General features: G+C 43.7%; 1 protein-coding gene across 2 annotated transcripts in view; it reads left to right on the top strand.

The window, feature by feature from the left end:
- The window catches only part of LOC144496155 (cytosolic non-specific dipeptidase-like), a 58,869-nt gene that overhangs the window by 9,612 nt on the left and 23,508 nt on the right, over nucleotides 1-25,749 (top strand). For both annotated transcript variants that reach the window (XM_078217134.1, XM_078217135.1), the window contains 3 exons: nucleotides 2,170-2,313; nucleotides 2,601-2,763; nucleotides 23,858-23,946. In XM_078217134.1, the coding sequence (XP_078073260.1) occupies nucleotides 2,170-2,313; nucleotides 2,601-2,763; nucleotides 23,858-23,946 (396 nt within the window). The remainder of the gene's footprint in view (nucleotides 1-2,169; nucleotides 2,314-2,600; nucleotides 2,764-23,857; nucleotides 23,947-25,749) is intronic.

Raw genomic sequence — 25,749 nt, 5'->3', positions numbered from 1 at the left:
GCACCCATCCAGGCAATGGACAGTATTCCATCACATTCCTGACTTGTGCCTTGTGAATGGTGGACAGGCTTTTGGGAGTCAGTAGGTGAGTTACACTCTACAGGATTCTTTGCCTCTGACCTGTTCTCCTAGCCACAGTATATGGCTACTCCAGTTCAGTTTCTGGACAATGCTAACTCCCAGGATGGTGATAGTGGAGGATTCAGTGATGGTAATGCCATTGAATGTCAAGAGGCAGTCTTTTGGTAAATGGTTACTTGTGTGGCACGAATGTTACTTGCCACTTTTCAGCGCAGGGTTAGATATCGCCCAGGTCTTGCTGCATTTGGGCAAGGACTGCATCAGTATCTGAGGAGTTATAAATATTGCTGAACATTGTGCAGTCATCTGCAAGCATCCCCAATTCCGACCGTATGCGGGAGGGAAGTTCATTGCCGAAGAAGCTGAAGATGGTTGGGCCTGGAAGACGAACCTGAAGAACTCCTGCAGTGATGTTCCAGGACTGAAATGATTGAATCCAACAATCTAGGTATGACAGGTACGAATGCAACCAGTGCAGACTTTTTCTCCTAATTCGTATTCATTTGAGTTTTGATAGGGCTCATTCTTACCATACTCAGTCAAATGTTGCCCTGGCGTCTAGGATAGTCCACTGTTTAGGAAAATATGTATCTCTTACATTCATTATTACATTTATTAGTGACTGTGTCACATGTATGAACTCTAGTTTTGGCCACTCCCACGCGTGGAATTGTTTTCAGTAATTCTATGCAATTAAACCCTGTCATAATCTTGCAGGCTTTTATCAGGTCACGCCTCGTCCTTCCCTTTTCGAGAGGAAAGAGCCCCAGCATTTTCAACATTTTCCAACAAGTTCTCAATTCTTTTTATCACCATATTTCAACCTTTTCTGCATCTTCTCCAAAGTCTCTATTTTTTTAAAGGGAACAAAGAGTGGCGCAGTGGTTAGCACTGCTGTCCCTCAGAGCCAGGGACCAGGTTCGATTCCCAGCTTGGGTCACTGTCTGTACAGAGTCTGCATGTTCTCCCCATGTCTGCATGGGTTTCCTCCGGGTGCTCCAGTTTCCCCCCACAGTCCGAAAGGCGTGCTGGTTAGGTGTATTGGCCATGCTAAATTCTCCCTCAGTGAACCCGAACCGTAGTGTGACGACTAGGGGATTTTTACAATAACTTCATTGCAGTGTTAATGTAAGCCTTACTTGTGACACTAATAAATAAACTTTGGGCGGCACGGTAGCACAGTGGTTAGCACTGCTGCTTCACAGCTCCAGGGTCCTGGGTTCGATTCCCGGCTTGGGTCACTGTCTGTGTGGAGTTTGCACATTCTCCTCGTGTCTGCATGGGTTTCCTCCGGGTGCTCCGGTTTCCTCCCACAGTCCAAAGATGTGCGGGTTAGGTTGATTGGCCATGCTAAAATTGCCCCTTAGTGTCCTGAGATGCGTAGGTTAAAGGGATTAGTGGATGGATATGGGGGTAGGGCCTGGGTGGGATTGTGGTCAGTGCAGACTCAATGGGCCGAATGGCCTCTTTCTGTACTGTAGGGTTTCTATGAAAATATGGAGACCAGAGCTATTCACTGCACTCCAGGAGTGGTTGAATCAAGGTTTGATACAAATTTAACATCACTTCTCTACTTTTCATCACTGTCCCTCTAGAAATGAACCTCTGCTTTTAGTCTGGAGATTGTGTTGTATGCTTGTGCTGATTTGATTCATGTTAATTCTTTCATACTCCCTTTTAGTTTCTGTGTTGCTCAGTTTTCTCAATATCATCCTTTTATATTATTTTAAAACATGCTTAAAACTGCATTTGTGCTGTAATCTCACTGGTTATCCATGGAACTGCAGTCTTTCACTAGTTAAGGAGCGTGATCTCCTCCTGCCCCTGTCCCCTGTGTTCTTGTGATACTCGGTTAAGATTATTAGTATGCCAGAAAAGAAGTAAAAAATCCTGGATAATTAAATAGCTACAAAATGGATATAGTGTGTGTGTGGCTGTATAGATAGAATTCATACTGGGGAATGTTTGCAGAAAACAGACCTCATCATAACCGTCCATTTGACGGCTAATTCACCTTTAATCTGTAGAGAAAATCCCAGACGTCAAGGCAGCTTTTTAAGTTCAGTTCCCTGTCTCTTGTTTCCATAGCGTCTGGCAGATTGGGTGGCAATTCAGAGTGTCTCAGCATGGCCAGAGAAGAGGGGCGAAACCAGAAGGATGGTGGAATTTGTTGGCAAAGAGATAGAACGACTGGGTGGATCTGTGGAACTGGCTGATATTGGACAACAAACGGTGAGAACCAATTGATCACATTGAAACTCCCTTCAATTTTATACATTTGTCTCTTCCAAATGTTCTTTCCTTTTCTCTTTTCTCCTCCTCGGAATGTTGAATCTTGAGAATGGTTTCCTGGGAGCTGACAACCCACTTTACACCTTTCGATAACTTGATAGTTTTATTTGTGTAATCAGTTCTTTGGGATTGAACATCTGAAATTACTAATTGGTGCTCTCTGCAATCACGTTTTACAATCTTCCGCAAATCATAACTTTGATCTCACACAATGTGCTTATTTTCAGCTGCCTGATGGAACAAAGATTCCTCTTCCTCCAATCATATTGGCCACACTCGGCAATGACCCAAAAAAGAAGACACTATGCATCTATGGTCATCTGGATGTTCAGCCTGCCCAAATTGAGGATGGCTGGGACACTGAGCCCTTCACCCTGGTAGAAAAAGATGGTAAGGAGGTTTTATTTTGTCATTTGTAGTTAATAGGATTCAATTTCTAGCTTGAGTTCTAGAATAGTTTTGAAAAGTGGAGGAAAGAAGGACCCAAAGGCAATAACCACCATCTAGAAGAGCAGTGGGCCAGAGAAATGGTGTGAGACGCTGTGAGACTGCAAAGAGCAGAGCTATGGGGAGAGTTTCCAGAGTGGAGGGGGCCGCATAGAGAACTCTCAGAGCAGAGGGAGCAGCATAGAGAGCTCCCAGATCAGGGGAGCAACATAGACAGCTCCCAGAGCAGAGGGAGCAACATGGAGAGCTCCCAGATCAGGGGAGCAACATAGAGAGCTCCCAGAGCAGAGGGAGCAACATAGAGAGCTCCCAGAGCAGAGGGAGCAACATAGAGAGCTCCCAGAGCAGAGGGAGCAACATAGAGAGCTCCCAGATCAGGGGAAGCAACAGAGAGAGCTCCTAGATCAGGGGGAGCAGCATTGAGAACTCCCAGATCAGGGGGAGCAACATAGAGAGCTCCCAGATCAGAGGGAGCAGCATAGAGAGCTCCCAGATCAGGGGAGCAACATAGACAGCTCCCAGAGCAGAGGGAGCAACATGGAGAGCTCCCAGATCAGGGGAGCAACATAGAGAGCTCCCAGAGCAGAGGGAGCAACATAGAGAGCTCCCAGAGCAGAGGGAGCAACATAGAGAGCTCCCAGATCAGGGGAAGCAACAGAGAGAGCTCCTAGATCAGGGGGAGCAGCATTGAGAACTCCCAGATCAGGGGGAGCAACATAGAGAGCTCCCAGATCAGGGGGAGCAGCATAGAGAGCTCCCAGATCAGGGGGAGCAGCATAGAGAGCTCCCAGATCAGGGGGAGCAGCATAGAGAGCTCCCAGAGCAGAGGAAATAGTGGAATGAGTTCTGAGGACAGAGGGAGCAGTGGAGTGAGTTCCCAGAGCAGAGGGAGCTGTGGAGAGTGTACCTGAACTTCCAAAAGGCATTTGATACCCTTCCACACTCAGACTTTTGAGAAAAGTTATATGTTGTAGAATAAAAGGGACAGTAGCAACACGAATACAAAATTGGCTGAGTGTAGTGGTCAATGAGTGTTTTTTTTGGCTGGGGTAAGGTTTGTAGTGGAGATGCTTAGGTGTAGGTGTAGACACCCTTGCTTTTCTTGGTTTATGTTAATGATCTGGACTTTGGTGTACAGGGAATAATTTCTAAATCTGCAGAGAATATAAAACTTGAAAGCATTTTAAACTGTAAAGAGGACAGCGTAGAACTTCAAAAGGATGTAACCAAGTTGGTGAAATGGGTAAATAGGTGGCAGGTAAAATTCAGTGTAGAGAATGGTTAGGGTCTGAAATCCACCACCTGAGTGTGTGGTGGAGGCAGGTTCAAACAAGGCATTCAAAAGCGAATTAGATGACTGTTTGAAAAGAATCAATGTACATATGCTGTAATATGCCTTTAACAGACTGCAGCATGACATCACTAAAAAGGAAGTGTGTCATGTCATCCAGTTTTGGTTATGCTTTTGCTTTCAGCAGAGCACACACTCTCTGCAGCCCTGATGTGTCTTCAAGATTTATTGCTTTGTTCCCATCTACCTACCCTTAATAAATGAACCCACATTGTGAATACCCAATCTCTTCTGAGTGATTGATGCTGTTATATCATTAGGAAACCACAACATGATACGTAGCAATGTTACCTTCTAAACAACATGATGCTCAGCCTGGCAGCAAGATTCATTACAGATATGACATGGCGAACCATCTTAGATCATGCTACATGGTATGAAACAACCATTGATGTCTGGTCAGACTGCAAAGGAGCTACAGCATCAGAGTGTGTTAAAATTGCAGCATAGTAACTGCACAAAGAAACTTTGAAGATGCAGCGCTGGGATAGTTCTCTGGTAAAGAGCTGGTAAACAGATGGAGCCCTGGTGGTGAGATTACACAAGCACAGTCTGTCAATTCAGTGAGTGAACAGTGTGTCAAATGGACTAGCACTGGGATGGCTCAGTCAGGAAAGGCAAGTAACCACAGTTGGCTGGGTCAATAATAAGCAAGGGAGAGTCAAACAAAAGAAACCAAACAAAATCATTGTTAAAATTGGACCAGAGCAGTTTCTGATTACAATGGGTGGAGCTACGGAAGAGTGCTCAGAAGCGACACTTATCTCAGGTACTATCAGAGGAGAAAGATAAAAGGGATAAAATGACCACAATGTTTGCTGTTTTGAATTGGGTGCAATGACCTACTATGCAAATTCAATTTGTTTAAACAGCATGTGGAGCTCTGGTTTCTTGATTCAGACATTCCTGAACCAAACAAGCAAGCCATAAAAAACTGCCTAACAATTTGGAATGAAGACCTACAGAAGCTGAATATGTCAGGATTGAAAAGAGAAGAGCTGACGGAGTCCTGGACTACGTTGGAAGACCGGTTCAGAATCGGGTTAAACTTCCATATTCATCTATTAGAGTTTATGTCATTTCAACAACAGCCTACAGTATCCAAAGAGCTCTTCATTGGCAGGTGCAGAGAAAAGGGGATGCACTGTACTTTCTTAAATTCAGAGTTAGCAGACAGAATTGTTGAGTTGGCAATCACACTCATTCCCATGGAAGAATTCCAGTAAGATCTGCCAGACAAGGCCAAGATGGACATAAGTACAAAGCAATCCTCACACGTTGACAAAGCATGCAGGTCCTAAGTACAACCCCAAATGTTGACAAATCAACCTAAACCTAGCAAGACATGTGGAAGATATGGCCTTCACCACGGAAATGCCCAGTTTGCCAGCAATTGTGCAAGGTATGTGGCAGAAAGGGCCATTGGCAGTGGCAATGCATTAGAGCTAAGGCTGATGCAGCTACAGTGAGCCATGCACTGATCCAAACAAGACCATACGCAATGGGTACCTTCAAACAATAAGAATTACCATTGGGTATCCTGTCAGAAACATATACCTGAGGTGATTGATAAACCAGAAAATGATGATGATGTGCAAAACAAAATGTAGAGCGCTGACCACATCTTTCACACTGTCATTCTCATGGATAATGTAGATGCCGCCTCACCATCCAAAGTGTTGGCCAAGATTCACATTATCTGCCCTAAGAAAATTGGCAATTATTCATTATTGACCAAGATTGACACACAGCCAAGTGCCAACATCCTACCTTTGTGAATTCTAAAAGACATATATCCACAGACATGGAAGGCCAAGGTGGAACCTACAGTTGTGAAACCTTCAGCGTACAATGGTTCACTATTTCCATGCACAGCATCCATTATCCTGGAGTTCAATTACAATCAGTCCTCAAGGGAATCACAGATGTTCTACATTATGAAGACTAAAGGCTCAGTGATTGCAAACCTGCTGGCATGTCATGACCTGATACTAGTAACAACAGTAAGAAGTCTCACAACACCAGCTTTCAGAGCGCTGCTCCTTCGTCAGGTAAGTGGGAGTTCTGTTCACAAACAGGGCATATAAAGACACAAACTCAAATTACAAAATAATAGTTGGAATGCGAGTCTTTACAGGTAATCAAGTCTTAAAGGTTTAGACAATGTGAGTGGAGAGAGGGTTAAGCACAGGTTAAAGAGATGTGTATTGTCTCCAGCCAGGACAGTTAGTGAGATTTTGGAAGCCCAGGCAAGTTGTGGGGGTTACCGATAGTGTGACATGAACCCAAGATCCCGGTTGAGGCCATCCTCAGGTGTGCGGAACTTGGCTATCAGTCTCTGCTCAGCGATTCTGCGTTGTCGTGTGTCGTGAAGGCCGCCTTGGAGAACGCTTACCCAAAGATCAGAGGCCAAATGCCCATGACCGCTGAAGTGTTCTCCAACAGGAAGAGAACACTCTTGCCTGGTGATTGTTGAGCAGTGTTCATTCATCCGTTGTCGTAGCATCTGCATGGTCTCCCCAATGTACCATGCTTCGGGACATCCTTGCCTGCAGCGTATCAGGTAACAACATTGGCCAAGTTGCAAGAGTATGTACCGTGTACCTGGTGGATGGTGTTCTCACATGAGATGATGGCATCCGTGTCGATGATCTGGCACGTCTTGCAGAGGTTGCTGTGGCAGGGTTGTGTGGTCTCGTGGTCACTGTTCTCCTGAAGGCTGGGTAGCTTGCTGCGGACAATGGTCTGTTTGAGGTTGTTTGAAGGCAAGAAGTGGGGGTGTGGGGATGGCCTTGGCGAGATGTTCGTCTTCATCAATGACATGTTGAAGGCTCCAGAGAAGATGTCGTAGCTTCTCAGCACACATGGAGCAGTTGAACCAGGAGCATTCCTTGTCACAATGGATGTCTCGGCACTCTACACCAGCATCCCCGCGATGATGGCATTGCTGCAACTGCCTCAGTACTCAACGCCGACAATTGCCAGTCTCCAGATGCAATTTTACAACTCATCCGCTTCATCCTGGACCACAATGTCTTCACCTTCAACAAACAGTTCTTCATCCAGACACACGGAACAGCCACGGGGACCAAATTCGCACCTCAATATCCCAACATCTTCATGCACAGGTTCGAACAAGGCCTCTTCACCGCACAGGACCTTCAACCATACACTAGATACATCAATGACATTTTCTTCCTCTGGTCTCATGGTGAACAATCACTGAAACAACGATTATGATGACATCAACAAGTTCCATCCCACCATCAGACTAACCATGGACTACTCTCCAGAATCGGTTGTATTCTTGGACACACGCATCTCCATCAAGGACGGTCACCTCAGCATTTCACTGTACCGCAAGCCCACGGATAACCTCACGATGCTCCACTTTTCCAGCTTCCACCCTGAACATGTTAAAGAAGCCATCCCCTACGGACAAGCCCTCCGTATACACAGGGTCTGCTCCGATGAGGAGGATCACAACAGACACCTCCAGACACTGAAAGATGCCCTCATAAGAACAGGATATGACGCTCGACTCATCGATCGACAGTTCCGAAGCGCCATAGCGAAAAACCGCACCGACCTCCTCAGAAGACAAACACGGGACACGGCGGACAGAGTACCCTTCGTCGTCCAGTATTTCCGTGGAGTGGAGAAGCTACGACATCTTCTCCGGAGCCTTCAACATGTCATTGATGAAGACGAACATCTCACCAAGGCCTTCCCCACACCCCCACTTCTTGCCTTCAAACAACCGCACAACCTCAAACAGACCATTGTCCGCAGCAAACTACCCAGCCTTCAGGAGAACAGTGACCACGACACCACACAACCCTGCCACAGCAACCTCTGCAAGACGTGCCAGATCATCGAAACGGATGCCATCATCTCGCGTGAGAACATCATCAAATGCCAATTTTATCTGGTCATCACTGCTATTTGTGGGATCGTGCTGTGTGCAAGTTGGCTGCAGTGCTAGGCTATGAAACAGGAATGACTGCACTTTAAAAGTAATTCATTGTTTTCTGCACTTTCAAGAGCCCTAGGACAACGCCAGCTTTTGTTTACAAAAATTAAGTATTGTATACTGGAAATCAAAATGCTGGAAATGTTCAGCAAGTCTCGCAGCATCTGTGGAGTTAACGTTCCAGGTTGATGAAGGGTCTCAATCTGAGTCGTTAAGTATTTCTCTCTCCAGAGGTGCTGCCAGACCTGCTGAGTATTTGCAGCATTTCAAAGTTCCTGTTTGTTCTGAGTGTGGGGGCCATTGGCAATGCAGTGTTTATTATCCATCTCTTCCTGAGGGCACTGAAGTCACACATTGAGTTCGGGACTGGAGTCACGCGTAGAGTACTTTCCTGAAGCACATTAGTGAATCCAGCTTTCTGACGAAAACTATCTTTTATGGATTGGCTCATAAAGTACTCTGTCTACTGAACTCACTTTTAAAACTTGCAGTGAAATTTTCACTCTCGAATCTCAGGTTATGAGCCCAATACCACAAAGGGCATGAGTGAGAGCTGGAGTACTGTATACAGTTTTGGTTCCCTGCAAGAAAGGATATAAATGCATTTAGAAGCAATTCAAAAAAAGCTTCACTTGATTTGATACCTGGGATGGGGGGATTATTTCATGAGGAAGGATTGGACAGTTACCTTTGGGGTTTACAAGACTGAGCGGTGATCTTATTGAAACACACAAGTCCCTGAGGGCATTTGACAGGATAGATGCTGAAAGGATGTTTCCAATTGTGAGAGAGGCTCGAACAAAGGGACACTGTTTAAAAATAAACATTGGGGAGGGAATTCTCCCAGCCCGCTGTGCTGCTCTCGCAGTCATGATGTGGAGATGTCGGCGTTGGACTGGGGTAAACACAGTAAGAAGTTTAACAACACCAGGTGTTGTTAAACTTCTTACTGCTCTAGCAGTGCCAGAGAGGGCAGGGCCTAATGGGGGCAGGGCCTAATGGGGGCAGGGCCTAATGGAGGAGATTGGTGGGGATGGGGGGTCCCGTTCCCTCTGTGCAGTTGGGATTGTAGGCAGAGGGAGGGAAGGGGCCAATCAGGGCTGGCCATTGGAGTGGTCGTGGCTGCGGGGTGGGGTTGGGACTGCAGGTGGAGGGGGTTGGGACTGCGGGGGAGGGAGGGGGGGGAGGCGGTGTAGGGGGTGTAAATTAGGAAATTGAGACTGAGGGGTGTTGGGGATATCGAGGCGGGCCAGGGGTGGGCCCGGGCTGACCCGGAGAAGTCAGGGAGGCCATCGGTCAGGGGGTGGGGGGATCGGAGGGGCAGCAATGCGGGGTTGCTATGCTGGTCAGCGATTGAGCAGTATAATGTTTTATTAAAAATTATACAGGATGAGGTTAGTCCCTCAGACATGAAATATTAACTAAAAGAGTGCGCGTGTGATAATCGGGTCTTTTCCGCTCATTCTTTCTTCAGCTGCAATATTCACTTCCCTAGTTGCCTTGAAGCAGTAATTGTGACATTGGGTTTGATCTGAGAAAATAAATGTGCTTTGATATTTTAACATCAACCCACTTGCTTTATTATTTTGTATCCCGATCATGCCCTCAACAATTATACATTTTTTGAAAAATCCTTTCATTGGTTTAAAAGCACGAGAGAGAAAAAAAGTCATCTGAAACTGAAACTATTAAAAATCACATGAAGATTTGTCATTGGTGGATTGTGGTTATTTGAAAAAGTCAGCAAATTGTCAAAGAATGAGTTCTGCACAGATCTGAAAAATCGTTAGTCACCAACTTTATCCCTCCTTCCTTTACACTGATTTTCTGAATCTTCTCTGCTCTGCCCATATTTTTGTATGGTCTTATATTTATTACCCACCTTTACTGATGACAGTAATATACCTCCCGACTTAGTATTTTCAGTTTCGAACTGGATATGTATCTAGAATGGTAAATTGTTCTTTCTGCAAACTTTTTTTTATACTTTTCCAATTCAATCAAATCAAGTCCAATTCAGAGTCTCAACAAGTTGAGACATTTCCGATCCAGGCTGACAAGACAGGGCATGCAATCCTCTACCCTGTCTTGGGCCTGATCTACATGAGCCAAGCTGATTGGAGGAGGCGGAGAATTCCTCCTCTAGGGCTTGAACTCATTTGCATCTTAGTCAAAAGGCCGAGATGCCGCTTTTAAAAATTGCTTCATATGAAACACATGAAGCTTATAATGTGACCCAATGACCACTACCAAGCGCAGCATCAGCAGACTACACTTGATCTTAGCCAAAAGGCCGAGAAATTTTTTTTTTGTACTTTTCCAATTCAATCAAATCAAATTCAGAGTCTCAACAAGTTGAGACACCCCCGATCCAGGCTGACAAGACAGGGCAAGCGACCAAATTACCCTGTCCTGGTCCTGATCTACATGAGCCAAGCTGATTGGAGGAGGGAAAGCAATACCTCCTCCAAGACTTGAGCTCATTTGCATCTTAGCCAAAAGGCCGAGATTTTTTTTTTTATATACTTTTCCAATTCAATCAAATCAAATCCAATTCAGAGTCTCAACAAGTTGAGACATTTCAGATCCAGGCTGACAAGACAGGGCGGGAGACCAAAACCACCCTGTCCTGGGCCTGATCTACATGAGTCAAGCTGATTGGAGAAGGGGGAGGATCCTCCTCCAAGACTTGAGCTCATTTGCATCTTAGCCAAAAGGCCGAGATGCCGCTTTTAAAAATTGCTTCATATGAAACATATGAAGCCTCAGCATAACCTAATGACCTCAACCAAGTGCAGGCGATCCATACTACACTTGATCTTAGCCAAAAGGCCGAGATACCGCTTTTAAAAATTGCTTCATATGAAACATATGAAGCTTCAATGTAACCCAATGACCTCAACCAAGCGCGGCATCCTCTTCATACTACACTTGATCTTAGCCAAAAGGCCAAGAAATTTTTTTTTAAAAATACTTTTCCAATTCAATCAAATCAAATCCAATTCAAAGTCTCAACAAGTTGAGACATTTCCGATCCAGGCTGACAAGACAGGGCAAGCGACCAAATTGCCCTGTCCTGGGCCTGATCTACATGAGCCAAGCTGATTGGAGGAGCAAAGCAACACCTCCTCCAAGACTTGAGCTCATTTGCATCTTAGCCAAAAGGCCGAGATGCCGCTTTTAAAAATTGCTTCATATGAAACATATGAAGCTTCAGTGTAACCTAATGACCTCAACCAAGTGCAGCATCCAATCCATACTACACTTGATCTTAGCCAAAAGGCCGAGAAATGTCCGATTGCTCAGTGTTTCCATAATTTCCTGTTTTTGCTTTCATTGTCACCGTCTGCTCGTGCTTTTCAACTTCTGCCCCTATTAGCCCCACTGACACAATTTTCACTGTGCTTGGAGACCAGCCTCTTAACTGTACTGGTCTGGATTGGACAATGGAGCAGGGCAGTTAGTTTTCCCTCAATATTTATTACAGGTCATCCTGGATCGGGGGGGGACCTCTGTCAAATATAAAGGGGATATTCAGATTATCATTCTGGCTTCTGAGATTACTCCTTGCTGTCAAAGTCATCAGCCAAATGGATTGTTATTCCCCCTCCACCCACAGGGGATATCTGTGGCCCTTTGCTTGAACTGGAAGTCAGAATTAATTAAAAGTGAGGTTTTGCTATTTAAAGAAATCAAAGGATGTTACATGAAGTTGCCACACTATTTGCATATTTTCTGCTCTTTTGCGTGGTCTTTGAGAGGTACTGGAAGAGTTGATGACTGGTGTTGAGAGCAAGCTGACCTCTTTCCCCCTTTTTAAAAGCTACACAGAGGTCACAAATCATCCTCACCCATTGAGTAAAGTTAGCACCGTGAATCTGATTATTCATGTTTGATGTATGGGCCACATCAGATTTTGAGTTCTCTGTGCACAGTCTCCCTAATTGCTATACAGAGCCTTATTGCAAAGTGATTTGATTTATTTCTCTACTGATTCAGTTTCTGACCCGGAGCAGTGTTCCTGACTAAATTAGTTGACTATAGCAGCTAGGATAAATTGCATTGCTGGCAACAATCATGAAATAGTTCTTTGTAATTGAATATTGCACACAAAGGAAAAGGGATGGTGAGAATACTAAAACTTTACTTTGTGTATTATTTAGAGGGGGAACCTCGAGTTAAAAGTTCATGCACCTTTTCCTGGTCTCTGCCAATACCGCTTTAAGAAAGTGGTTCATAAGAATGTAAGAAATAGGGGTAGGCCATTCAGCCCTTTAAGCCTGCTCTGCCATTCAGTGAGATCATGCATGATCTACTTCAACACCATTTTCCTGCACTATCTGTTTTTAATATGTAGAAATCCATTGATCTCATTGTTGGTGACTGAACCTCCACAATCCTCAAGGACAAAGAATTCCAAAGATTCACCGCTCTCTGAGTGAAAAAATTACTTATTTTCTCAGTTCTAAATGGCTTGCCCCTTATTCTGAAACTGGATCCCCTGATTTCAAACAGTCCAGCGAGGGGGAACAACTTTCCTATAAGAATTTTCGATGTTTGAATGAGATCACCTCTCATTCTTCTGAACTCCAGAGAATGAATGCCCAGTCCATTTAATCTTTCCTTACAGGACAATCCCTCCATCCCAGGAATTAGTTTGGTGACCTATTGTTTCACTCCTTCTATGGCAACTATATATTTACTTAGATAAGGAGACCAAAACTGCACAGAATACTCCAGGTGCAATCTCACCAAGGCTCCATATGACTGCAATAAAACATCATAACTCCTATACTCAAATCCTCTTGTAATTAAGACGATCATGCCATTTGCCTTCTTAATTGCATGCTGTACCGGTACAGTCACTCATGAACAGGGCACCCAAGTCCCTTTGAAGTTCAACACTTTACAACCACTCACCATTTAATTAATACTCTATTTCTGGTTTCCCTATCAAAGTGGATAACCTCACATTTCTCCACATTGTATTCCATCTGCCAAATGTTTGCTCATTCACTTAGCCTTTCCAAATCCCCTTGAAGCTTTTTTGCATCCTCCTCACAACTCACACTTCCACCAGTTTTGTGTCATCTGCAACCTTTGAAATCCCTACATCCAAATTATTGATATAGATTATGAATAGCTGGGGCCCAATCACTGCACTAGCCTACTCATCGCAGTCTACCGACCTCAAAATGACCCATTTATACCTTTTCTCTATCTTTAGTCTGTTAACAAGTTCTCTGTCCAAGCCACTATATTCCCCCCAGTCCGATTTGCTCTAATTTCTTGTGCAGGACCTTATCAAAGTTTCCTGAAAATCTAAATATACCACATTCACTGGTCCCTCCTTGTCTGTTCTGCTAGTTACAAACTCAAAAAACTCCAACAGATTAGTTCAACATGATTTCCCTTTCATAAATCCATGTTGATTCTGCCCGATCCGGCCATTGTTTTCTAATTGTCCTGTTATCACATCCTTTATTATAGATTTTAGTATATTCCCTGTTACTAATGTCAAGACAACAGGTCTGCAGTTCCGCATTTCTCTCTCCCTGTTTTCTTAAATAGTGGGATTATATTTGCCACCTTTCAGAGGAACCATTCCCGAGTATATAGAATTTTGAAAGATGACCACCAAAGCATCTACTATCTCTGCAGTCACTTCTTTTAACATTCTAGAATCATAGAATAGAATCATAGTATCCCAACAGTGCAGAAAGAGGCCATTTGGCCCATCGAGTCTGCACCAACCACAATCCCACCCAGGCCCTATTCCTGTAATCCCACATATTTATCCTGCTAATCCCTGACACTAGGGTCAATTTATTATGGCCAATCAACCTAACCCGCACATCTTTGAACTGTGGGAGGAAACTGGAGCACCTGGAGGAAACCCACGCAGACACGGGGAGAATGTGCAAACCCCACACAGAGAGCGACCCAAGCTGGGAATTGAACATGGGTCCCTGGCGCTGTGAGGCAGCATTGCTAACCACTGTGCCACCGTGCCATCCAGATGCAGAACATCAGGTCTAGATTTATCTACTCTAAGTCCCATTAATTTCTCTAGCATTATTTTTAATGAATATTAATATCTTGCCTCTCATAGGGGCTGTACGGTGGCACTGCTGCCTCACAACACCAGGGACCCGGGTTTGATTCCACCCTCGGGTCACTGTCTGTGTGGAGTTTGCACGTTCTCCCCGTGTCTGTGTGTGTTTCCTCCGGGTGCTCCGGTTTCCTCCCACAGTTCAAAGATGTGCAGGTTAGGTGGATTGGCCATACTAAATTGCCCCTTAGTGTTCCAAGATGTGTAGGTTAGGAGGATTAGCAGAATAAATACATGGGGCCGAGTAAGATGCTCTGTCAGAGAGTTGGTGCAGACTCAGTAGGCCGAATGGTCTTCTGCACTGTAGGGATTCTATGATTCTTTTACGCTCGTCACTTGATTCTTTGTAATTTCTGGGAGTATTTTTTCCTCCATGAAGGCAGACATCGATGGTGGGATTTTCTGGCCCTTCCCACCGGCCGGTTCTAGCAGTCCTGCCAATGATGATCTCCTGCGGCAGATTCCCTGGAAGTGAGACTGGCGAGCCACACAAAATGCCATAGACATCAAAGGCACCTGAAGATCCCGCCAATGACAAGCCACCTCTGCCATCTAAAAGTAGTTAAAGTTTATTTATTAGTCACAAGTAAGGCTTATATTAACACTGCAATGAAGCTACTGTGAAATTCCCCTAGTCTCCACACTCTGGCACCTGTTCGGGTCAATGCACCTAACCAGCACATTTTTCAGATTGCGGGAAGAAACCGGAGCACCAGAAGGAAACCCATGCAGACACGGGGAGAATGTGCAAACTCCACACAGACTGTGACTCAAGCCGGGAATCGCACCTGGGTCCCTGGTTCTGTGAGGCAGCAGTGTTAACCACTGTGCCACTGTGCCGCCCCGCTTCTCCGCTTCTGGTAAACATGCCATGGGTGTGCCAAGAAATCCCATCCAAAGCATTTATTTAGTTTCTTTGCCATTTCCTTATTCCCCATTTCAAGAGGAGTCTGGAGAATTAATAATGGACTCACTTTTGTTTTTACTATTTTTTTCCTTTTTGTATGCCTTTCGAAGCTTTTACAGTCTTTTTTATGTTTTTCACTAGTTTACTGACATGATCAATTGTCCCTTTCTTCATCTTTTTCTTCTTGGTCTTACTTTACAGAATTTGAAAAAGTCCCCAATTCTCAGGCTTACCGTTTATTTTACAACTTTATCCACCTCCTGTTTTGATCGAATATAATCTTTGATTTCTTTCATTAGTCATTGTTGGAACATTTTCCTTGCTGAGTATTTTACATTAAAGGGATGTATTTTAGTTGTAAACTATGTGATAGTGATTTAAATGTTAATCATTGCTTGTCTAGCATCATGCCTTTAGTGTAGTTTCCCAATCCACCTTAGGCAACTTGCCCCTCATAGCTTCATATTTTCCCTTTCTTTAGATTTTAAGGCCCTAGTATCTAATTGAACTCATCACTTTCAAACGTAATGTAGAATTCCATTATATTATAGTCACTCTTTATGAAAGGTCCCTTTAAAACTGGAATATTAATTAGGCCTTTTTCATTACACAACTATTTCCAAGTTGGTTACTCAACGTACTGGTCTAGAAAACTATCTTGCATACATTCCCATCCGCCACAATATTAGTACTAATTAAATTTACTCAGTCTATATATAGATTGAAATCCATGATTACTGTATTACCCTTGTTACATGCATCTCTAATTTCCCGATTCAAATTGTGACTTAAATTACCATTGTTGTTTCATGGCCTATAATTTGATTTCTGTAATTTGATTTCTGTGTCTGTGCCCTGTTTGAGAACAGAGACCACTCCATCTGACGAAGGAGCATTGCTCCGAAAGCTTATGGTATTTGCTACCAAATAAACTTGTTGGACTTTAACCTGGTGTTGTGAGACTTCTTACAGTGCTATAAACAAAACCCATCAATGCCTTTTGACCCTGGCGACCTGTTCTACCCAAACTAATTCTATGTTTTGATCTTTAAAACTAAGGTCATCTCTCACCACACTACCACTGTCCTCTTTAAATAACAAGACTACCCTACCCACTTTTCCCACTTTTCTACCCTACCTGAGTTCACAATTAGAGAGGGGGTCAGTTTGCCCTTAAACTGTTGTAATAACTAAAACAAATTCAGGAAGATTCCTGTATTTATTTCAGTAATAAAATTTAAATTTGTTCATTTCTATCAAGCTCCAAATAAAATAATATTTTATTCCAGAAACACATTCACAGTCCAAAGGCTGAATTACAGTGTGGTTAAGTTGAAAAATTCATATGGAGACTAAATAATCAAGTTAAAATGTGCAAATTATGTAGTGACAAAAACATGGAAACAAATTCAGCAAATAGCATGGAAGTGGTGGGGAGGATACTGAACGCTGAACTAAAATTTTGCTCCATTCCTATATTACAGGCACAGAACTCTATATCGTTTAAGATGAATAGGATTATCTGTTATTTTAATGAGAAATTATTTTTGGAATATCACGCTTCCTAGGTCTTTTGCAATTTCTTTCTAAACCCTGTAGTTGTGTTTAAGAGGAAGCTACATAAGTTTGTGCATGGACAAAGCAACAAAAAGCAAAGAACAGTGCAGCACAGGAATAGGCCCTTCGGCCTTCCAAACATGTGCTGATCATGATGTCTACCTAACCTAAAACAAAATGCACTTACGGAGTCCGTATCCTTTCATTCCCATCCTATTTATGTATTTGTCTAATTGCCCCTTAAATGCCGCTAGTATACCTGCTCCCACCATCTACCCGGGCAGCGCGTTCCAGACATTCACCACCCACTGTGTAAAAAGACTTGCCTCACACATCTCCTCTAAAATTTTCTCCAGGCTCCTTAAACCTTGACTTTTCTACCCTAGGAAAGAGCATCTGACTATCCACAACTTTACCATCAAGTTGCACCCGTTTTCGGGCGCAAAAACTTGGTAAAGTCGGACGTGAGGTGAGTAGCGCAATTTGCGACTGTCTCAGTGCCCTTTCCCTCTTTACCAAGGGCCTAAAATAGCCACCGTCGGCACCGCGCCCGATGCACTTAAATTGACTTAATGGGCTGGACACCCAAACTTACCGGCATTTCCCCCTTTACCACCACATTCGCCCGTCCAGATTCGGTGCGAAACAGACATGGTCCGCAAAGGTCCAATTCGGGCACTCCAGCTTCTGAGGAGGTATGTTCAGAGCTTCCGGCGGTTCTCTGACTCAGACCGGTGGTAGGGGGGAAGGGAGGTGGGTCAGATGGCTCTCTGGTGGAGGGGAGGGAGGCAGGTCAGATGGCTCTCTAGTAGAGGGGAAGGAGGGAGGCAGGTCAAATGGCTCTCTGGTTGGGGGGGTCCGCTGCCACTCTGTGTGCGAGGGGGGGGTGGGGGGAGGATAAGGGGGACAGTTATGTTGTGGGAGTGGAGCAATGTTTGTGGGGGCCAGGGAGAGGCATTATCGGCTCTGGGAGCGATGTGGCAGAGGAGCATTTTTCTATTTTTTTTACTGCGCACGCACAGTTGAAGGCTCCAATTGGCGCAGCAGCGTTTTGAGTGCAATAAGCCCCGCCCACAGGTTTCTGCAGCACAATTCAGAATTCCTGATTTTTCTTTCAGGCAGAGTGTGTATGGGGGCGCCTAAGAACAGGTCTAAGAGTCGGATCTGAAACACTCCCAGATTCAGCACTTAGAACCAAATTGATAAAATCGATCCCATAATCTTGTAAAGGAATAGCAGAATGTACTGATGGTGTGAGGTGAAGTAAGATATGGAGGTTCATGTGGAGTATAAACACACATAATAGAAATCATAGAATCCCTACAGTGCAGAAGGAGGCCATTCGGCCCATCGAGTCTGCACCGACCACAATCCCACCCAGGCCCTACCCCCACATATTTACCCACTAACCTACGCATCTCAGGACTCTAAGGGACAATTTTTAACCTGGCCAATCAACCTAACCCGCACATCTTTGGACTGTGGGAGGAAACCGGAGCAGACACGAGGAGAATGTGCAAACTCCACACAGACAGTGACCGGAGCCGGGAATCGAACCGGGGACCCTGGAGCTGTGAAGCAGCAGTGCTAACCACTGTGCTACCGTGCCGCCCCATTTGGATTAAATGACCTGTTTCTGTGGTGTCAGTTCCATGTAATTGTGATGAGAATTTCACTCTCGACCTCTTTATTCCTTGTTTACCATAGCTAGATTTGTTAGAAAGTCTATTTTTGAATCACTCAATAGTGACACAGTGGCCTTTTATTGTGTTTCTGTTTATTGTTTTAAGAAGACCTCGCCTGTTCCATCCAATCCACATGATGGTTTGTAGTTCTGTTTAGAGGGTCCCAGCACAGTCTTCAGCAAGTTCAGTTTCAATCCCTGACCTCCATTTGTTAACTCCCAAGCTCAAGATTCTATCTGAGTGTTGGGTTCTGCTGACTGATATTCGTAACACTCATTAATGCTGTCGTCTGATGTTTAGAGTTCAGTTGGACAAGACATGCCCGTCTTGGAAATGTCCATTATTGATACAGGAATTGATTGATCTCTACCTGTTAGCCAGCTGATTATTGGTAAAGTGGGAAGGCTGATCAAATATCCTGAATTGGGGCACATCATCAGAACAATTTTGCTTAAGGTACTTTGGAAACTTTCAAATTTCAGAAAAGCAGTACTTCAATACATGGGTTTTGTTGACATAAAGCATATAATGTTGGTCATGTCTTAATTGTGATCATTTAAATAACAACGTGATTTTAGGGAACATTCTCAGGCCACAAACCATGGTGGTCATTTATGTGTATGTGTTTTTTTTGTCCTATCCCTCTTAATACCCTCCTCTTAATTCAAAGCACATAGTTAGTGTTTGCACAATGTTTACAACATGAATTCAATAAGGTTGATCAAAAGTGCTGTTGTTAGTGATCTTTTATCAAAGGCTCCTCATTGTTAGACCAGTTAATTAGTATTTGTAACAGTTTCTTCATATCTGGGTTAGTCATGAGATTGCTTTATGCATTCATTCCCTTCCCCTGAAGTACGCTTCTAATATTTCGCTTTGGTAATAATGAGAACTCATTACTTATTCAAAAAGACTTGAAAAATCAATAGATGTGGGTTGCAATTGTAAGGGTTTCAAAATGTAGGTACAGATGAGATTGTTTTTTTCTTCTATTCTGTAACTCATTTTTACATTATTTTGTTCCTCTACTATTACTGGCAAACCGGAGGTTCAACAAGAGGTGCAGGAGAGCATTCCAGAAACAACATCAGGAGTACCGAGAAATGAGTTGCCACCCTGGTGATGCTGGAAGACTGGGCTCTAAGCATGCTAAACAGTGGAAATAGACAAAGCCAAATGATCCCACAACCAAATAAAATCAGATCAAAGCTCTGCATTCCTGCCAAATCCAGCTGTGGATTCTGGTGGACAATTAAATGAAAAAGAGAGGAGGAGGCTGCGCATAGAACCCCAACGTAAAATTATAGAATCCCTGCAGTCAGAAGCAGGCCAGTCAGCCCATCGAGTCTGCATTGACAACAATCCCACCCAAGCCCTATCCCCATAACCCCACGTATTTACCCTGCAAATCCCCCTGACACTCAGGGACAATTTACCATGGCCAATCAACCTAACCAGCACACCTTGAATGATAGCAGTGCCCAGCAAGTTTCTACAGGAGACAAGGTTGAAACATATGCATCCATATCCAGCCAGAAATGTCAAGTGGAAAATCCATTTTCATCTGCTCTCGAGGTACCCAGCAACACAGATGCCAGTCTTCAACCAATTTTATTCACATGTAATATTGGTAATGGCTATGTGACCTGCCTGCAACCAAGCAGCAGCCAAGGTATTCCAGTATGGCTGCAACTGTAGCATCTACTCGACAATGTGAAAAATTGCCCAGGTATGCCCTGTGCATGTAAAGCAGGATAAAGTCAATCCAGTATTGCCCCATTAGCCTATTGTCAATCATCAGCATTGGTAGAAGGGATCATTAACAAGGCCATCAAGTAGCAAAGAACAGTACAGCACAGGAACAGGCCCTTCAGCCCAGCAAGTTGTGCCGATACAGATAGCTCTCTAATCTAATATTTTCTTGCCTCTACATGGTCCATATCCCTCTATTCCTTGCCTACTCATGTATTTACCCAGATGCCTCTTGAATGTTGTTATAAAATCTGTTTCCACCACCTCCTACGGCAACGCGTTCCTGGCATTCAAAATCCTCTGTGTAAAAAAACTTGCCCCTTACATCTCTTTTAAATTTTCCCCCTCTCACTTTCAACCTATGGCCCTGAGTAATTAACCCTTTGATCCTGGGAAAAAGATTCTGACTATTCACCCTATCCAAGCTTGTCATAATCTTGTAAACCTCTATCCGGTCCCCCCCTCACCCTCCGATGCTCCAATGAAAACAATCCAAGTTTGTTGAATCTTTTTTCATAGTCCATATCCTCCAAACCAGGCAACATCCTGGTAAATCTCTTCTGCACCCTTTCAAATGCATAAACATCCTTCTGGTAGTGTAGCAACCAGAATTGTACACAATACTCCAAATGAGGCCTAACCAAAGTCTTATACAGTTGCAACACGATTTTCCAATCCCTATACTTAACGCACCAACTGATGAAGGCTAGCATGCCATATGCCTTCTTGACCACCTTGTGGCCTGAGTTGCCACCTTCAGGAAACTGGGTCTGCATGTCTAGAGGAGGAGGAGGAGCTATGCCTACTCCAATCAGCTTGGATCATGTAGATCAAGCCCAAAACAGGAAGTGAGAGCCCTGACTTGTCCACTTGAATCGGGAATGTCTCAACTTGTTGAGACTCTCAATTGGACTTGGTTTGATTGAATTGGAATAATAACAAAAAAAAACCTTCCAAATCGCAGCACCTCACATTTGTCCAGGCTAAATTCCATCTGCCATCTTTTGGCCCAGGATCTCCAGCCAATTTATATCCTGCTGTATTCTCCATCAGCCCTCCTCCTCCTCACTATCCGCTACTCCCCCAATTTTTGTATCATCTGCAAATTTACTAATCAGACTACCTTACCAGCAATTACCAATAACCTGCTCAGTTAGGATTCTTGGTTTATTACAGTTGGAGTCCTAACATGGACAAAAAAGCTGATTTCTACAGGTTAGTTAATAGTGAATTAGTATAGCATCAAGAAACCCTGGTAAAATTTCTGTCAGTGAGAATCAGGAGGAAAGATTTCCACTGCTTTGAGTCATAACAAGTAAAAAGGAAGATGGTTGTGGCCGTTTAAGGCCAATCATAGAGTCATAGAGGTTTACAGCATGGAAACAGGCCATTCGGCCCAACTTGTCCATGCCTTTTTTTTTAAACCTCTAAGCTAATCCCGATTGCCCGCATTTGGCCCATATCCCTCTATACCCACCTTATCCATGTAACTATCTAAATTACAAAATTGTACCCGCCTCTACTACTACCTCTGGCAGCTTGTTCCAGACACTCACCACCCTCTGTGTGAAAATATTGCCCCTCTGGATGCTTTTGTATCTGTCCCCTCTCACCTTAAACCTATGCCCTCTAGTTTTAGACTCCCCTACCTTTGGGAAAAGATATTGATTATCTACCTTATCTATGCCCCTCATTATTTATGGACCTCAGCCTCCTACGCTCCAGAGGAAAAAGTCCCAGTCTATCCAGCCTCTCCTTATAACTCAAATCATCAAGTCCCGGTAGCATCCTAGTAAATCTTTTCTGCACTCTTTCTAGTTTAATAATATCCTTTCTATAATAGGGTAACCAGAACTGCACACAGAATTCCAAGTGTGTACTACCAATGTCTTGTACAACTTCAACAAGACATCCCAACTCCTATATTCAATGTTCTGACCCATGAAACCAAGCATGCCGAATGCCTTTTTCACCACTCTGTCCACCTGTGACTCCACTTTCAAGGAGCTATGAACATGTACCCCAAGATCTCTTTGTTCTGTAACTCTCCCCAACGCCCTACCATGAACTGAGCAAGTCCTGCCCTGGTTCAATCTACTAAAATGCATCACCTCGCATTTGTCTAAATTAAACTCCATCTGCCATTTGTCAGCCCACTGGCCCAATTGATCAAGATCCCGTTGCAATCGGAGATATCTTTCTTCACTGTCCACTATGCCACCAATCTTGGTGTCATCTGCAAACTTACTAACTAATCATCCTAGGACATCACTGCAGAAGTTCCTCAGGGTAGTGACCTAGGCCCAACTATCTTCAGCTGCTTCATCAATGTCCTTCCCTTCATTATCTTCAGGAAAGGGATTATCTCCAAATTTGCTGATGATACAAAGTTGGGTGGGAGGGGGAGCTGTGAGGAGAATGCAGAGATGCTTCAGTGTTATTTGGACAGGTTGACTGAGTGGGCATATGCATGTATAATGTGGATAAATGTGAGGTTATCCACTTCGGTAGCAATAATGGAAGGCAGATTATTATTTAAATTAGTGTAAATTCAGAGCGGTAAATACTCAGTGAGACCTTGGTGTCCTCGTGCATCAGTTGCTGAAAGTAAGCGTGCAGGTACAGCACAGTAAAGAAGGAAAATGGAATGTTGGCCTTCATAGCAAGAGAATTTGAGTATAGGAACAAGAATGTTTACGGCATTTGTACAGGGCGTTAGTGAGGCCACACCTGGAGTATTGTGTGCAGTTTTGGTGTCCTTATCTGAGGAAGGATGTCCTTGCTCTAGAGGGAGTACAGCAAAGGTTTACCAGGCTGATTCCTGGGATGGAAGGTCTGTCATATGAGGAGAGACTAAGTCAGTTAGGATTGTATTCATTGGAATTCAGAAGAGTGAGAGGGGATCCCGTAGAAACTTCTAGAATTCTAACAGGATTAGACAGGGTAAATTCAGAAAGAATGTTCCCGATGGTGGGAGAGTCCAGGACTAGGGGTCATGTTTTGAGGATAAGGGGTAAACCTTTTAGGACTGAGATGAGTAGAAATTTCTTCACCCACAGAGTGGTGAATCTGTGGAATTTGCTACCACAGAAAGTAGTTGAGACCAAAATATTGTGTGATTTCAAGAAGAAATTAGATATAACTCTTGGGGCTAAAGGCATCAGGAATATGGGGAGAAGACAGGATCAGGAGATTAAATTTGATGATCTGCCATGATCAAAATGAAAGGCGGAGCAGGCTCGAAGGGAAGAATGGCCTACCAAATGGTGCTACCAAATAAACCTGTTGGAGTTTAACCTGGTGTTGTGAGACTTCTTACTGTAAGAGGTCAGAATTGGCAATGTTTGCTGATGATTTCACAATTCACAACTCCGTTCATAGTGAGGCAGTCCTTGGTTACATGCAGCAAGGCCTGAACAACTTTCAGGTTTAGGCTAATATCTGACAAGTAATATTCACAACACACAAATTTCATTCAATTATCATCCACAAAAAAAGAATCTGACCACTTCCATTTGGCATACAGCCATTGCATCTGCCATCACCAATATCCTGGTGTCACCACCACTTTCCTGTAGGCAATTGGAGATGGACTATAAATGTTGGTCTTGCAAATGTTCCCAAATCCTGTGAATTATTTAAAATAAAGACTTACTGTGTCTCTCTATAAAAATAATTCTAATAATTGAAACTTTTATAGGAAAGCTATATGGGAGAGGTTCCACTGATGACAAAGGACCAGTGCTGGCATGGCTGAACTGTATTGAAGCTCTTCAAAAACTAAAGCAGGTAATAAACATTACCTTTAGTAATCAATTTTTGTTCTGTGTGATGTAATGCATTATCTCCAGAAGGCAAAGAACAGTTCAAAGATTTATGCTAACTGCAGTGTTTCCTTGCCAGTTGCTAAACCCGCACTCTAGAAATTGGCGCAAAATTTAATGATGGGTCTTCGACGTGACAATTGCTATGTGGACACGACTTGGAATGTGAACTTCCCAAGTTTTTAAGTAGATTGGGGCATGCCCCTTTAAGGGAATAGGTCAGGTGACCCAGGACTCACGCTCCACCTGCCTGCCAGTCTTGTGCTGACTGTGCTGGAGAATAGACATGTTAATGAACAGTTCCAGTGGTTTACTTCCACTTACCTCGTAGTCTTTTATTAGTCTCTATATCAAACATCATGCCTAATATGGGGAGACACTTTATTGCAGCAAAAGTGTGAATTTTGTTTGAAAGGTTTGATGCTCTAAATGCTGCATTCCTCTGAATTTATTTGTATTTTCATTAAATAAAGATTTGAACTAATTAAATATTTTACAGATTAAGATGTGAGCTTGTAGACCAAGTTAACTGAATCTTGAAACATTGTTGGTCAGAAACATTTTCTGAATACAAAAATGATTCCTTCCAGTTCAAAGTTTTGGAAATTTTTTTCTACTCTTAGATACAGATACAAACAATGCAACTGTTTTATTTCCTCCCCTTTCTCCAACACCTTCAATTCTGCTTCTTTCTCAAATTCTGCTGGGACAGTTTCATGGGAATTGCCTCAGGAGAAAGACTTGTATTTCAGCATTAGAGGATCAGAACCGATTTTAATCTTACCGCAGCCAGCACACCTAAATTGACAGTTGAATTCCTCTTGAAAGTAATCGTGAGCTGGGAGATTAGCCAGATTTTTTTTCTCCCAGCCCACAGATGTTAAAACTAGCTGAAAGCATCCCTAACTCATTTGTGATGATAGAATAATGCAGGCTGAAGCTGGAGCCTGGGGAACCCCTAATTGGTTTGATGAAATTAAGTGATCTGCAACCCATTTTGAACCCATGGTTTACAATGAGAAAATGGTGCTGAGGTGAGGAAAGCTCCTGAAGAGGATTCAGTCTGGGTATGATTGGTGGTACAACTCTGAATACAGAATGAATCTGATGAGGATAACCCTGAGGAACTCTACTCCTCCTCTATGAACCTACAATGAGGCTGCATGGATTACCAGCTATGTTGAAGAGTTGATTGATGTCTCTATTATGTTTTAGTTTCTGATTAACAGCAAGAATGAGCCAAGTGATTTTGTTTTTGCTTTGCACTTTTCTGCAGCAGCCTAAAGCAGTTCAGGGAACATGGTACAGTTATTTGGTTTTTTTTCTAATCATGGGGTGGCACGGTAGCTGCCTCACAGCGTCAGGGTCCCAGGTTCAATTCCGGCCTCGGGAAACTGTCTGTGGGGAGTTTGCACATTCTCCCCATGTCTGCGTGGGTTTCCCCCACAGTCCAAAGATGTGTGGGTTAGGTTGATTGACCATGCTAAATTGACTCTAGTGTCAGGGGGATTAGCAAGGTAAATGTGTGGGGTTGCAGGAATAGGCCTGGGTGGGATTGTGGTCAGTACAGGCTCGATGAGCCGAATGGCCTCCTTCTGTACTGTAAGGATTCCATGGGACATGGGCGTCGCTGGCTGGCCAGCATTTATTGCCCATCCCTAGTTGCCCGAGGGCAATTGAGTGTCAACCACATTGCTGTGGCTCTGGAGTCACATGTAGGCCAGACCGGGTAAGGACGGCAGATTTCCTTCCCTAAAGGACATTAGTG

This window comes from Mustelus asterias, chromosome 7 (assembly GCF_964213995.1).
Source record: "Mustelus asterias chromosome 7, sMusAst1.hap1.1, whole genome shotgun sequence".
In the NCBI taxonomy this organism is placed as follows: domain Eukaryota; kingdom Metazoa; phylum Chordata; class Chondrichthyes; order Carcharhiniformes; family Triakidae; genus Mustelus; species Mustelus asterias.
The sequence above is the reverse complement of the archived record's forward strand: the minus strand, read 5'-3'. Positions and strand labels throughout refer to the sequence as shown.